Consider the following 15801-nt stretch of genomic DNA (forward strand, 5'->3'; position numbering starts at 1 on the left):
ATAAGTCATTGCAGGGACTTTTATTTTGAGGGAAAAGGAAGGAGATTGGGGAGAAGAGTGACATAATCTGAGTTAAATTTGGCTCTTCTGTTGATGATAAATAGAAACAGACTGAGACACAGGAGGGTGTTGCACAAGTGAGAGGTGATAGTGGCTTGGCCAAAAGTGATAAGATACTGCAAGTAGAGGGGACAGAATTTGCTGAAAAATTGAATATGGGGGGAAAGAAAGTGAGGAGCCAAGGTTGACTCCAAGATTTTGGCTTGAGTAATTGAAAAGAAGAAAGTGTTATCAGCTGTGACTGAGAAGATGGTGGGAGAATCAGTTTGGGGGTACAGGGGTGTATCAAGAGCTAATTTTGAATGTGTTAAATTTAAGATGACTTAAAAAAATTCCAGCTCAATGAAGAATTGGATATACATGTCTGATTAGGGAAGAGAATCAACTGGAGATGTACATTTGGTACTTAAAGCCATGGTACTGGATGGAGGTCATAGAGGGAATGAGTGTAGGTAGAGAAGAGAAGAAATCTGAGGACTAAGTCTTGGGATACCCCAGGATTTAGAGATAAAGAACACAAAGAAACCAGAAAAGGAGACTAAAAGGCCATCAGGTAGGAGGAAAACCAAAAGAGAATAGTATCCAATTAAAGAAAATGTTTCTTGGAGGAAAGAATCATAAAAGCCAACAAATATTCCTGGTTAGTCAAATAAACTGAAGCCTGAGAAATGACCACTGGATTTGAAAGTGTTATTGATCATGTTAAGCGAAATAATTTTGGTGGAGAGATAGGTACTAAAGTCTGATTGCAGTGGCTTCAAGAGAGAATGGGAGGAAAGGATTGGAGACATAAAATTTAGCCAATCCTTTCTAGTTTTTCTGTGAAAAAAATGAGAAGAAAGTTGCTAAATATAAGATCCAGAAAGAGTTTTCAAAAGGTTGGAGATATTATAGCATGTGTTTGTGCAGATGAAAAGAAAATTCAGCAAAGAAGGAAAATTCATGAAGCAAAATAGGGGAGAATTGCCAGAGAATGTCCTTAAGAAAGGGAGTGAACTGGGATCTAGGGCACATGTGGATTAGTTGGCCTTAGATAGATGGTTCATCCATGGGAGCAGATGGAGATTGATGGGTAGATGTGGTATTGGGAGCATGTGGAAAGTCTCTATGGGGTGCTTCTATTTTGTTATTAAAACAATGTCATCAACTGAGGGTTAGGATGGGGTAGGGAGTGTAGGGAGACTTGAAGAGAAGGGTGAATGAATGGACTTCAGAAATAGCAAAAGACTGTAGGCTGTACTTAGAGGCTTAATAAAATGGTCATGTACTTACCTTGAGACCAGACACAAACTTGCATGTTTTTGTTAAGACAACATCAATGTACAGATGCAAATACAGAATGGATTGAGATTTTTTTTTTTTTTTTTTTTTTTTTTGCTGTACGTGGGCCTCTCACTGTTGTGGCCTCTCCTGTTGCTGAGCACAGGCTCCAGACGTGCAGGCCCAGCGGCCACGGCTCACGGGCCCAGCCGCTCTGCGGCATGTGGGATCCTCCCAGACCGGGGCACGAACCCCTGTCCCCTGCATCGGCAGGCAGACTCTCAACCACTGCGCCACCAGAGAAGCCCTGGATTGAGATTTTAACATAAGCAGGGTTGCGTTTTTGTCAATTGAGTATGAGGGAAAAAAAAGAGCCTGACTAGAGAGTTAAGGATATATGCAAGAGGATATTATGGTGATGTACAATAGACCACAGGAAGGAGAATAAAAAAAAGATTAAGGTTAGGGACATGGTAGAGACAGAGAGGACAGTGATCCAGTAGCATGTAAGAATTGTTGAAGTGGGAATACTGGAGGAAGTGAGTTCCAGAGATAAGGTTGAAGAGTAAGACAACTGAATTGAGAATATGGAAAGGTATTAGTAATGACAAGGCCTAGTGTATGACCACAGATGTAAATGGCTCATAGGATAAAAGATAAGATTATTGGCAGAGAGGAGGTCTTGAAAGTGGGAGGCCAGATAGAAGGATCTATGTGGATATTGAAAGCACAACACAACAACTTCTACAGCATTAGTATTAGAGGTAATTACAAATAACATCACAGTGATATCAGAGTGGTCAGACTAACAGTGTTCCAACATGTCTTGAGTACTTGTTAGAAATGCAAATTCTCAAGTCCCATTGAGACTTACTGAACCAAGAAACCAAGGGGTGGTGCTTCAGGTGATGCACGATGACATCTGAGAACCACTTACAGGGGCAGCACAGAAGATGGAAGAGTTAATTTGCTTGGAAAAGAAGGATTCAATGAAGTAGCATTTAAACTACAACAGAAGTTATTGCAAGGTTAAATGTAAGGGCCTTAAAATTAAAGGGAGCAGCATTTGTAAAGAAAAGCTTGAATCATGAAAAGACCTCAGATAAGATAACATAAAATTACGTAAAAGTGAAAAACGTTAGCTAGTAATATCAGAAAATCATGCCTTGCTAGGAAGCCATTGGTTCTTCAAGAATCCTGATGAAACATCATAGACTTCTTTCTATTCATCTACTTTTTCTTTCATTGGTATTAGGCTCAGTAGAGAATGAAAGCTGGGACAGTAAGTGTGGCTGCTTTGGCATATCAACATTTTCCACAATTTCCCAACGTCTCTATCGAACACTGGAGAAATTGTTTCAAAGAGCTAGTGCTAAAGGCTAAAGCCGCAATGCTCGCCCGTCTATGACGTCACGGGGCGCCCACCGAGGGTGTAGTCCATCAACAGCTAGACACCGCGGGGGGGGCGGGGCTTGAGCGTGCTGACGTCACTACCGGGCGCCAGGCGCGCTCAATTGGCGGCGGATTCAAACGTTCCGGCCCGGTCTCAGGGCCTGTAGGAGAGTAGGAGTCGGGGTTCTCGGTGTCCCCGAGAACGTGAGCTGCAGTGCGGCGCAGGGAGGGCCTAGGAAGCTTAGGCAGCTGGTGCCCGAGCCGGAGGGAGAGGATGGCGCTCTCGACCACAGTCTCGCAGAGGAAGCTGATAAAGCGGAAGGCTCCCCGCGGTTTTCTAAAGCGCGTCCTCAAGCAACGGAAGCCTCACCTCCGTCTGGAGACAAATTGCGACCTACTGGTAAGATTTTGTCCCTTCTAGGACTGGAAGTGGGGTGGAGACAGGGGAAATAACCCCCAGCCTTTATTTTGCCGCCCCCAGCCAATCTAGCTTTCAGGCCTACGTTTGAGGTGTTCGCAGCAACAGCTGGGCGGGTTTGCCCCAGCCTGCCATATCAGTTAGTATTCCTGATGCTGAGTTGTTTTGGGGCCCTCTGAAATGTAGATATCCTGACCTTTTTTTTACAGGAGGCTATTAGCCACATCAATTTAAGGAGAAAACTAACGTTAAGTTCCTGCTTATAGTTTTTCAATATCGCTATTAAGGAGCACAGCCTGGTACTGTGCTTAGTGTAATTTGCAAAGGTTCGAAAGATACATTAAAAAAATAGATTTTGGAATTCAGGCTGGGTTATTTTGATTTAAATATTGTAAAAGACATTACTGCCATGCCTTTCAAAAGTGCCTTTCTCCTTGCCTTCCTTTCTTCCCCTTTTTTTTACGTTGTTAAACAAATATATTGCCCTATTTCCTCTACTTTAGCTTATTTACTAAAGAACCCTGATCCAAAAGTTTATTTGTAAGTAGTCTGCTCCCAAATGAATTCGTTTTCCTAGACAAATAGAACACCTGTTTAGTTTTCAAGCCCAACCATTAAAAGTTTATCTGACTCATAGTAACTGCAGCATAATGCTCACATGATAAATAACCACAACCAAACCACTGTGTAATATTTCTGTTTTGAAGTAAATTAAGAGTTTTTATGTTGAATGCCTGGAATATATATCCCTCTAGCAGAATGAACACTGTTTCCCTAGGTTTAAACCATAGGAGGCACCTCCTGTGGTTTGTTACAAGAGCTCTTTGAGTAAAGGAGCCACTACAGGTGGGCGGCTAATTTCCCCGAGATCAAGGATAAAGAATTGTGGATAATAGGGATATATGGCACGGAGGGTGGCTTCACAATACATCATTCCATCTCTTCTTAAGCTACATTGTCGTCCCCCCCCCACCTCTTTTCTCTACAGCCTCTGCCAGCTCTCTACTGCCTCCCCTAATTTTAGGGTTTCTATTTTTAATAAATTACTATAGAATTGTCTTCACTTTTCCTTTCTCTGAGCCAAAACAACTGTTTTTTTTCCTTGGAAAAGTAGACCTTCTAATATCTCCTGTCCTTTCTTGTTCCTTTTTTAGACCCTGTAAGAAAAGACAATATATACTGTTTTATTACCCTCCTTCCCCCAAGGTGGTGATTAAGGTGGCACAAGTGAGCTGTATTAAAGTGAAATTGATTTTCAAAAGAATTTTAGGTAATTTATTCTGAAGTTTTCACTGGTGCTGGGGTTCTTTCAATAAATGGTGGGGGGAGGAAATGTACCTGCTCTAGAATCTAGGAGACTACCAGCTCGTGTAGATTGTTGGGCAGAAATTTCTCAAGTAGTCAGATTCCTCCCACATCCACACTTGCCTGCCCCAGGTGATCCCTGGACAGGAGGACTCTATTGTGGAGTGGGATCCAGGTGGTACAGGAAAGAAGGGGAGGTGAGATTCTAAGCATTTGCAGTGGAAAGGGAATGGAAGTTCTTTTTGCTACCGTCTATTACTAGATTGTATGCTTGTCTTTGGCTTTCATAATTTCTCCTTCACCGTCTTGTATATGCCATGTATCACTCTGGTTTCTTTACTTATGGTTTTCTGCTTGCCATTGGTACTTAATTGTCTTACACAGCAGGTGTCCCACATCATCCATAAACTTCTCTACAATTAAGGTAGTCTGTTTTGTTTTCTGAACTTTGATAGCTGTAAGAGTGTACATCATACAGTGTAGCTACTGGGACCCTGACACTATTCTCTAAGTTCTATATGTCAGTGTTGTCTCCCAGTGCGGTATGCAGCTTCTTGAGGGGAAGGAACCACACATATCTCCTTTTGTGTCTTCCATTATCTTTAACACAGAACTCATCTACTTTTATGATGTCTCTGCATAAGATATTTCTTCTGTTTGAAGATGTCCTCACTCTACTCCGCTTCTCAAACTTCAGTTAGTTCAAAATTCAGTTCAAATGTCTGTTATTCAGTGAAGCCATCCTTCATGGTCTTAGAAAGCATCAACCTTACCTTCCAATATCATCTACTGTCACACATTTGTCTTTAATTAGGTTTCATTCTCCCATCGGACTGGGAACTTTGAATTGGGAACTTGTTGTATTCCTGGTGTTTAGCATAATACCTTGAACGTTCTGAGTGTACAGTTAAAGTTGGGAGTGATGATGACTATGTGGATTGATATTTCTAACATTTTACTTATAACTTCCTTGTGTTACTTCATATTCTTCTGCACTGGCTTTTTATTGTTGTTTTATTTTATGACTTATTTGATTGTATATCACCAGGGCCAATACTAGTGAGTGTATATTAATCTCAAATTGTTCGGCTTTCTTGTGATTCAGTTTTTAGGTTTATCACTAAGGAATATTGTGCAAATATCTGGGTACTTACAGTTTATGTAAAACTCAGAAGTGCTGTGAGGAAGTGGGGAAGAAGTCAGGCTAGCCCAGTCTTTTGGTCACCTGAAACTGTCAGATGGATACCTCTTTGTAAATTATCTTTTGGTTTACCTTTCAAGCAAGCTAATTTTTTATTTTTCCAAAGTGTAAGTTCTTGATGGAATGGCTTTCAGGGTTGAATGTCTAGCTGAAACCATAAAATTTGCTTTTGTTCTGACCATTTTAATTTAAACCTTAGTGCACTTGAGTGACACCACTCAATTAACTGTTTTATTACAGAGAAATAGGTTGTTTAAAAAAATTCTGACATAAGAAAAAGTAATATTAATTCAGTATCTATGGTTCATGCCCATGAAGAGTAAAGGACTCAAGCCTCAAAACAGAGTGTGGTTTATTTGGGATTGGCTAAAAATTTTTTTTGCCTAATTTGGGGAGATATGGATGGATCTTTTGTTCATGCAATAATAATTGACTACCTACTGCATATTGGGCCATGGGCTAAAGGTCACTGGGAATATAATGTCTGGGAAGATAGACATGGTTTAGCCCTTATAGTACATTGAAGAAGACAGGTGAGGAATTGCTGCCTAATGTATGTAGTATGTATAGTGATAAGTTCAGGGTGCCATGGATCTATATAACCTTACATATTGGGAGGAATTGGGCTTTTCAGAGAAGTCTGTAAACCAGTAGCATGGCTGTAGGCAAACTTATATTTGAATACTGAAAGAAGTTCAAAAGACCTAGTATAGAACTGAAAGTTGGGAAAGGTGAGAGATGAAATTAAAAAAGCCTAGTCAAGTGGGGTTTAGTACTAAGGAATTTGGAATTTTTCTTGAGGCATCTGGAAGATATTTAACTTTAAAAGTAAAAAATACAGATTAACGGAGGAAATTGAGCCATGTTATGGAGTACTTTTGTTGCAGAAGGAAATGGTATATCATTGGAAGTTTAAAGAAATTTTGAATGACATGGTATATTGTAGAGAATCAGGATTGGGTGATTTAGCTCAGAGTTCTTGTGAGAATTAAACAAGACAGTGCATCAAAAAGTACCAAAAGAATATCTCCTTCCATAGGTTCTTTATCATGTTAAATTTAAATTCCCAAACTCCTTTGCTTGCCCCAAATATCACTAAAATATTCTTAAACATCTATAACAATCCACTAAAGATTTCTGCATAATAATTTAAAGCACCACATTACCTAATTTTTTAACATTTGGTGAACTGTTGGGGAGAGTTAAGTATTGTGTGTTTTTCTTTAATTTTATTTTTTTATACAGCAAGTTCTTATTAGCTATCAGTTTTATACATTAGTGTATATATGTCAATCCCAATCTCCCAATTCATCCCCACCCCCACTTTCCCCCCTTGATGTCCATACATTTGTTCTCTACATTTGTGTCTCTACTTCTGCCTTGCAAACTGGTTCATCTGTACTATTTTTCTAGATTCCAAATATATGCATTAATATACAATATTTGTTCTTCTCTTTCTGACTTACCTCATTCTGTATGACAGTCTCTAGGTCCATCCATGTCTCTACAGATGACCCAGTTTCGTTCCCTTTGATGGTTGGGTAATATTCCATTGTATATATGTACCACATCTTCTTTATGCATTCGTCTGTTGGTGGGCATTTAGGTTGCTTCCATGACCTGGCTGTTTTAAACAGTGCTGCAATGAACATTGGGGTGCATGTGTCTTTTTGAATTATGGTTTTCTCTGGGTATATGCCCAGTACTGAGATTTCTGGGTCATATTGTAATTCTGTTTTTAGTTTTTTACGAAACCTCCATACTCTTCTCCATAGTGGCTGTATCAATTTGCATTCCCACCAACAATGCAAGAGGGTTCCCTTTTATTTACACCCTCTCCAATATTTGTTGTTTGTAGACTTTCTGATGATGCCCATTCTAACTGGTGTGAGATGATACCTCAATGTGGTTTTGATTTGCATTTCTCTAATAATTAGTCATGTTGAGCATCTTTTCATGTGCCTTTTGGCCATCTGTATGTATTCTTTGGAGAAATGTCTATTTAGGTCTACTGCCCATTTTTTGATTGGGTTGCTTGTGTTTTTAATATTGAGCTGTATGAGCTGTTTATATATTTTGGAGATTAATCCTTTGTCCGTTGATTTGTTTGCAAATATTTTCTCCCATTCTGAGGGTTGTCTTTTCATCTTGTTTATAGTTTCCTTTGCTGTGCAAAAGCTTTTAAGTTTCATTAGGTCCCATTTGTTTATTTTTGTTTTGATTTCCATTACTCTAGGAGGTGGGTCAAAAAAGATCTTGCTTTGATATATGTCAAAGGGTATTCTTCCTATGGTTTCATCTAAGAGTTTTATAGTGTCTGGTCTGGTCTTACATTTAGGTGTTTAATCCATTTTGAGTTTACTTTTGTGTATGGTGTTAGGGAGTGTTCTAATTTCATTCTTTTACATGTAGCTGTCCAGTTTTCCCAGCACCACTTATTAAAGAGACTGTCTTTTCTCCATTGTATCTCCTTGCCTCCTTTGTCATAGATTAGTTGACCAACCATAGGTGCGTGGGTTTATCTATGGGACTTCTATCCTGTTCCCTTGATCTGTATTTCTCTTTTTGTTTCAGTACCATATTGTCTTGATTTGTAGTATAGTGTGAAGTCAGGGAGTCTAATTCCTCCACCTCTGTTTTTTTCCCTCAAGATTGCTGTGGCTATTCGGGCTCTTTTGTGTCTCCATACAAATTTTAAGATTCTTTGTTCTAGTTCTGTAAAAAAAAAAAAATGCCACTGGTAATTTGATAAGGATTGCATCAAATCTGTAGATTGCTTTGGGTAGTATAGTCATTTTCACAATATTGATTCTTCCAATCTAAGAACATGGTATATCTCCCCATCTGTTTGTGTCATCTTTGATTTCTTTCATCAGTGTCTTATAGTTTTCTGAGGACAGGTTTTTTACCTCCTTAGGTAGCTTTATTCCTAGGTATTTTATTCTTTTTGTTGCAATGGTGAAGGGGATTCTTTCCTTAATTTCTCTTTCTGATCTTTCGTTGTTAGTGTATAGGAATGCAAGAGATTTCTGTGCATTAATTTTGTATCCTGCAACTTTACCAAATGCATTGATTAGCTCTAGTAGTTTTCTGGTAGCATCTTTAGGATTCTCTATGTATAGTATCATATCATCTGCAAACAGGGACAGCTTCTTTTCCGATTTGGGTTCCTTTTATTTCTTTTTCTTCTCTGATTGCTGTGGTTAAAACTTCCAAAACTATGTAGAATAATAGTGGTGAGAGTGGACAACCTTTTCTTGTTCCTGATCTTAGAGGAAATGGTTTCAGTTTTTCACTGTTGAGAATGATGTTTGCTGTGGGTTTGTCATATATGGCCTTTATGTTGTTGAGGTAGATTTCCTCTATGCCCACTTTCTGGAGTGTTTTTATTATAAATGGATGTTGAATTTTGTCAGAAGCTTTTTCAGCATCTTTTGAGATGATCATATTGTTTTTATTCTTCAATTTGTTAATATGGTGGATCACACTGATTTTTTTTTTTTTTTTTTGGTACGTGGGCCTCTCACTGTTGTGGCCTCTTCCGTTGCGGAGCACAGGCTGAGGACGCGCAGGCTCAGCGGGAATGGCTCACGGGCCCAGCCGCTCCACGGCATGTGGGATCTTCCAGGACTGGGGCACAAACCTGTGTCCCCTGCATTGACAGGCGGACTCACAACCACTGCGCCACCAGGGAAGCCCCACATTGATTTTTTACTGAAGAATTCTTGCATCCCTGGGATAAATCCCACTTGATCATGGTGTGTGATCCTTTTAATGTGTTGCTGGATTCTGTTTGCTAGGATTTTGTTGAGGATTTTTGCATCTATATTCATCAGTGATATTGGTCCGTAATTTTCCTTTTTTGTCGTATCTTTGTCTGGTTTTGGTATCAGGGTGATGGTGGCCTCGTAGAATGAGTCTGGGAGTGTTCTTTCCTGTGCAGTTTTTTGGAAGAGTTTGAGAAGGATGGGTGTTAGCTCTTCTCTAAATGTTTGATAGAATTCACCTGTGAAGCCATCTGGTCCTGGACTTTTGTTTGTTGGAAGATATTTAATCACAGTTTCAATTTCATTACTTGTGATGGGTCTGTTTATATTTTCTGTTTCTTCCTGGTTCAATCTTGGAAGGTTATACCTTTCTAAGAATTTGTCCATTTCTTCCAGGTTGTCCATTTTATTGGCATAGATTTGCTTGCAGTAGTCTCTTAGGATGCTTTGTATATCCGTGGTGTCCGTTGTAACTTCTCCTTGTTCATTTCTAATTTTACTGATTTGAGTCCTCTCCCTCTTTTTCTTGATGAGTCTGGCTAAAGGTTTATCCATTTTGTTTATCTTCTCAAAGAATCAGCTTTTAGTTTTATTGATCTTTTTTATTGTTTTCTTTGTTTCTACTTCATTTATTTCTGTTCTGATCTTTATGATTTCTTTCCTTCTACTAATGAACTTTTAAAATTTCAATTATTAACATGTTTTTGATTAGATATTTCAAATTAAATATCTGGTTACAAAATCTTTATACCTTGGATTGTAGAATGAGAGATGACTAGCTTTAAATACAATATTTGATATGTTTTTTTAATCTGGGGCAAATTTTAAATTACATTGGAAACTTAAATTTATTTGGAATGGGAAACAGGAATATTTTTTCTTAGTAGAGACCTACCTAAGTTTTGATGTAATGATCCTTTAGAGTAATGTTATTGTCTATGGCCTTTCGTCAGCTTTACATAGACTTGTTTCTTGTATTGTAATAACTAAGTCTCTTTTTTATGGAATCTTAAGATGGACATATATTAAACTTAATTCTGTTACTTTAAATAAAGGTTAATTGATGTAATTGCAGTAGTAAATAGTACAGCATTAAAATTGGGGCTATTCTTTTTATTTTTAAATTTTTTTATTTCTTGTAAATTTATTTTTACTTATTTATTATTTTTGGCTATGTTGGGTCTTCATAGCTGCATGCGGCTTTCTCTAGTTGCTGTGAGCGGGGGCTACTCTTCGTTGCGGTACGTGGGCTTCTCATTGCGGTGGCTTCTCTTGTTACGGAGCACGGGCTCTATGGCACGTGGGCTTCAGTAGATGCAGTGCGTGGGCTCAGTAGTTGTGGCTCGTGGGCTCTAGAGTGCAGGCTCAGTAGCTGTGGCTCATGGGCTTCGTTGCTCCACGACATGTGGGATCTTCCCGGACCAGGGCTCGAACCCGTGTCCCCTACATTGGCAAGTGGATTTTTAACCACTGCGCCACCAGGGAAGCCCAGGGATATTCTTTTTAAAAGTCATTATTTCAAAACATCAGTGTTTGAGCTTAAAAATCCTTCTGCATTTTCTCTTTTAAAGGTGCATCTGAACTGTTTACTCTTTGTTCATCGATTAGCAGAAGAGGCTCGGACAAATGCTTGTGAGAATAAGTGTGGAGTCATTAAAAAGGAGCATGTACTGGCTGCAGCAAAGGTAAGATCTGAATTTCTTTTCTTGAGCACTGTTGCCTTAAAACACCACCTAGTTCGTCACCTCTGCCTGGTTTAGATTCCTTATTCAGTTTTGTTGAGTGAGTTGATGCTTGGCTTTTCATGGGTTTTAATTACAGAGTTAGGTTTTTTTTTATTATGTATATTATGGATTTCTGATGGAAAGATTCATGGCCATTGCTTTATTGCCATTTAGGGGGAAATAAGTGTTTGACTGCTAATCTGTGTGATATGTAGTAGCCTATGTATAGCTAAGAAGGTTTATTACCTTGAAATTTATCAAAACTTTCTTCTTGATCATTTTGAGTTTACCTAATGATTTTTCTACATTTGTTTTGAGATTTGAGTGACTTCTGAATCATATTGCTTATATAAGCAGAGAAGATTGCTTCTTACTGATATTTCTGTATAATGTAATAGTGTGATGCCTAGGGCAGAGTTTTTTCCATATATGTTCCCAAGATTACTTTCACTTGATGTTAATAGATGCCCCAATGTAAAAGGCTTCTGGGGTCAGATAAGTTTATATAACCTAACATACTATACCTCCTTGAATAGTCATAATGTTTCGTATAGAGAGCTTGTTTCTGTAACAATATGCAAGAAATTGGCACATGGTTGACTGGAGGATGATGTGTGAGAGAGACTCATTTTTGACAGTTTACCTCTTTATAGGCTTTTTTTGTTTAACATTTAATATTTTTGAAATAATTATAGACTCACAGGAGGTGCAAAAATAGTGTAGAGAGTTCCAGTGTACCTTTTATCCAACTTCCCACAATGGTAACGTCTTTATATAACTATAGTTATGTAAAGTTATGAAAGGTTATGAGAAATATACCAGTAATTTGTTGAACTCTGTTTAATTTAGCATTTCGTAAATTTGGGTGTATAATATACTTAGAATTTTGTAAATTCATTTGAGTACATAGTATTCTTTTGCAGTCCCTATACTAACTTCTTGTAGAACAGAGAAGTACTGGCCTAGGGTATAAACCTATTTGGTGACCTCTGTGGAAGCCTAAAATGGGCATGCCTTGGCATTTTTTAAGGGGCTTTAAATTCTCTTACAACTATAAACATTTCAACAAGTTTCTGTACTATTAAAGTTGATATAAGTGCTTTCTGCAGGTAAAGCAAGGCTTAAGAACTTGAAGAGTGTATGTGTGTGTCTTAAATTTAGGGTTGGTTTGTTTTTATTAATGAATTATAAGTGTACTTACCTAAAAGTAGGTAAGTTCTTTAAAATATTTTTGGATATATTCTGGTCTCTAATGTTCCTTGTCTTTTACAACTTAAGATCTCATTTTGTTTAATTTCTCTTATGGGCTTCATGTCTTAAAAATTATCTGCCTAACAAGCTTCTCAGCTTGAGATGACTAGTCTTGGTCTCTGATATAATTCCAGCCTAAATACAAGAAATTTGGTGTTGCAGTGGATTTGTATTGCTCTATAGTTGTTAAATGCCTGATTCATAATAGGTTTTTCAAGTTTTGGAACATTCCTTAACTCCCCGAATTACTAAATTGTCTATAAACCTCAAGTTGGGAGCCATTAATCTGGACACTTTTGGCACAATTGAAGAAATTAACATCTAGAAGTGACTATTATAAAACCAGATTTTGAGAATCTAGGCATGTTTCACAATCTTTGAGAGAATTATACTATTTTAGAGAAGTCTAAAACCGTTTATAAGGCAAAGGTTTCCCTAATCACATTCCAAATTGGGTTTTATAAATTCAGAGACTTGCATACTGTACACATAGGACTTTTAAACTTTTTGTTGAGGAATTGTGTTTTATTTGGCATAGGTATAATATGAATCTTCATTTTCTCCCCCTCACAGGTAATTCTAAAGAAGAGCAGAGGTTAGAAGTCAAAGAACACATTTTTGAAAATTATATGATGTATTATTTTAGGTGGTAACAGATCGTGAAAGCACTTTTTATATAGCAGTTAATATTGTGTATTAAAATATGGCTAGCTGAAGGATGTGTGTGTTTGTATGTTTTTTACTGGTATTGAAATATCTCAAGTATACACATAGAGCTATATAAGCTTTGTTTTTGACGAATTGTTTCATTTTAAGTGGCCTTTAGTTCATTCTACTTCCCTTTTTGTTGGTATTGCAGATGTTTTACATATCAAAATGAAATCTTAAGTGTGTGAAGTAGCTTGAAGAGATGTATTTCTTAGAATTAAGTTTATAAGTATTTAGATTTAGCCACAGTTAACTATGGAATCAATTTAATCTATGAAGGAAGACAATGTGCAGTCAAATCTAGGTGTATTTTAAATATTTTAACTGTTTAATGCCTTTGTATAAGCAATGCAGTCTACTTTTATTTAGGCCAATAGTGTAATAATATAATTTCTCAACTGTAAACACCAGCAGGGTGTTTTCAAAAACCTATTTCCCTCCAAAACCAAAAAAAAAAAATATTACAGAGCAAATTGACGTATTTTCTTCAAGTCACACAGAGTTAATAGATGGGTATTCTTGGGGAAACCCCCAAGAAATTTTTTAGAATTTTTTGCATATCATCTAATAGTTGTGTTTTTAACTTTTTATTTTGAAATAATTATAGATTGCAACTTGAAGTTGCAAAAATAGTACAGAGAGGTCCACATGTACTCTATATCCAGTTTTCTCCCAGTGCCTACATCTTAAATAATTACAGTACAATATCAAAACCAGGAATTTGACTTGGTACAGTGTGTGTATAATTCTGTACCATTTTAGTACATTTGGAGATCTGTATAACCACCACTACAGTCAAGATACAGAATTATTTCATCATCACAGACTTCTCCATCATGCTGTTCTTTTATAAATTACACCCAGCTCCCCATGTCCACTGCACACACAACACTCCCCTTCCTATTTCCACCATCCCTAAGCCGTGGCAACCACTAGACTGTTCTCCATGTCTATAATTTTGCCATTGTGATGCAATCATACAGGTATTACTTTTGGGAATTTGCTTTTTTCACTCAGCATAACTCTCTTGATCCTCCAAGTTGTTGCATGTAGCAATTTGTTCCTTTTTATTACTGAGTCGTCATATTCCATGGCATTTATGTACCACAGTTTGTACAGCTATTTACTCACTGAGGGATATTTTGATTATTTCTAGTTTTGGGCTATCACAAATAAAGCTGTTGTGAACAGTTGTGTACCAGTTTTTATACAGTTTTCATTTCTCTGGGATAAATGCCCAGGAGTGTGATTGCTGGGTTTAATGGTAAGTATGTGTTTAGTTTTTCAAAAAGAAATGGCCAAAGTATTTTCCAGAATGGCTGTACCATTTTGTATTCCCATTAGCAGTTTATGAGAGAGTCATTTTTTCCTCCTTCTCATGAACATTTGGTATTATTTTTTATTTTAGCTGTTCTGCTACGAATGTCTAATCATGGTTTTTAATTTACATTTCCCTAATGGCTAATGATGTTGCACATATTTTCATATGTTCGTCATCCATTTTTTCTCTTTAGTAAAATGTTTCTTCATTCCTTTTGCCCATTTTCTATTTGTTTTTCTAATGTTGAATTTTGAGAGTTCTCTAGGTATAGGTCTTTGGTCAGACACGTGGTTTGCAAATATTTTCTTCTATTCTGTAGTTTGCCTTTTATCCTTCAACAGTATCTTTCAAAGGTCAATGATATTCACTTTTGATGAGGTCCAATTTATTTTTTATTTATTTATTTTCATGCTGTTGATGTCATGTTTAAGAACTCTTCACCAAGCCCTACATCTTATAGATTTTCTCCTGTATGATTTTTAAAACTTACCCTTTTTTGTTATAGCAGTTTTTTTAAACATCTTTATTGAAGTATAATTGCTTACAATGTTGTGTTAGTTGCTGCTGTATAAAAAAGTGAATCAGCTATATGTATACATATATCCCCATATCCCCTCCCACCCTCCCTATCCCACCCCTCTAGGTGGTCACAAAGCACTGAGCTGATCTCCCTGTGCTATGCGGCTGCTTGCCATTAGCTATCTATTTTACATTTGGTAGTGTATATATGTCAATGCTACTCTCTCACTTCGTCTCAGCTTACCGTTCCCCGTCCTCGTGTCATCAAGTCCATTCTCTATGTCTACATCTTTATTCCTGTCCTGCCCCTAGGTTCTTCAGAACCATTTTTTTTATTCCATATATATGTGTTAGCATACAGTATTTACTTTTCTTTTCCTGACTTACTTGACTCTGTATGACAGATTCTAGATCCATCCACCTCACTACAAATAACTCAATTTCGTTTCTTTTTATGGCTGAGTAATATTCTATTGTATATATGTGCCATGTCTTCTTTATCCATTCATCTGTCAGTGGACATTAGGTTGCTTCCGTGTCCTGGCTATTGTAAATAGTGCTGCAATGAACATTGTGGTACGTGACTCTTTTTGAATTATGGTTTTCTCAGGTATATGCCCAGTAGTGGGATTGCTGGGTCGTATGGTAGTTGTATTTTTAGTTTTTTAAGGAACCTCCATACTGTTCTCCATAGTGGCTGTATCAATTTACATTCCCACCAACAGTGCAAGAGGATTCCTTTTTCTCCACACCCTCTCCAGCATTTATTGTTTGTAGATTTTTTGATGATGGCCATTCTGACCCTTGTGAGGTGATACCTCATTGTGGTTTTGATTTGTATTTCTCTAATGATTAGTGATGTTGGGCATCCTTTC

General features: G+C 37.5%; 1 protein-coding gene across 1 annotated transcript; it reads left to right on the forward strand.

Annotated features, from left to right (window-relative positions):
* The first annotated feature begins 2811 nt into the window (after positions 1 to 2811).
* Positions 2812 to 14245, forward strand: CENPW (centromere protein W). The gene is made up of 3 exons (XM_081250862.1): positions 2812 to 3112; positions 10975 to 11088; positions 12952 to 14245. Exons 1-3 carry the CDS (start codon positions 2987 to 2989, stop codon positions 12976 to 12978), a joined length of 267 nt encoding a protein of 88 aa, XP_081106988.1. The 5' UTR covers positions 2812 to 2986; the 3' UTR covers positions 12979 to 14245.
* The last annotated feature ends 1556 nt before the right edge of the window (positions 14246 to 15801 follow it).

This window comes from Mesoplodon bidens (assembly GCF_964165515.1).
Source record: "Mesoplodon bidens genome assembly, chromosome: 12".
NCBI classification, from domain to species: Eukaryota; Metazoa; Chordata; class Mammalia; order Artiodactyla; family Ziphiidae; genus Mesoplodon; species Mesoplodon bidens.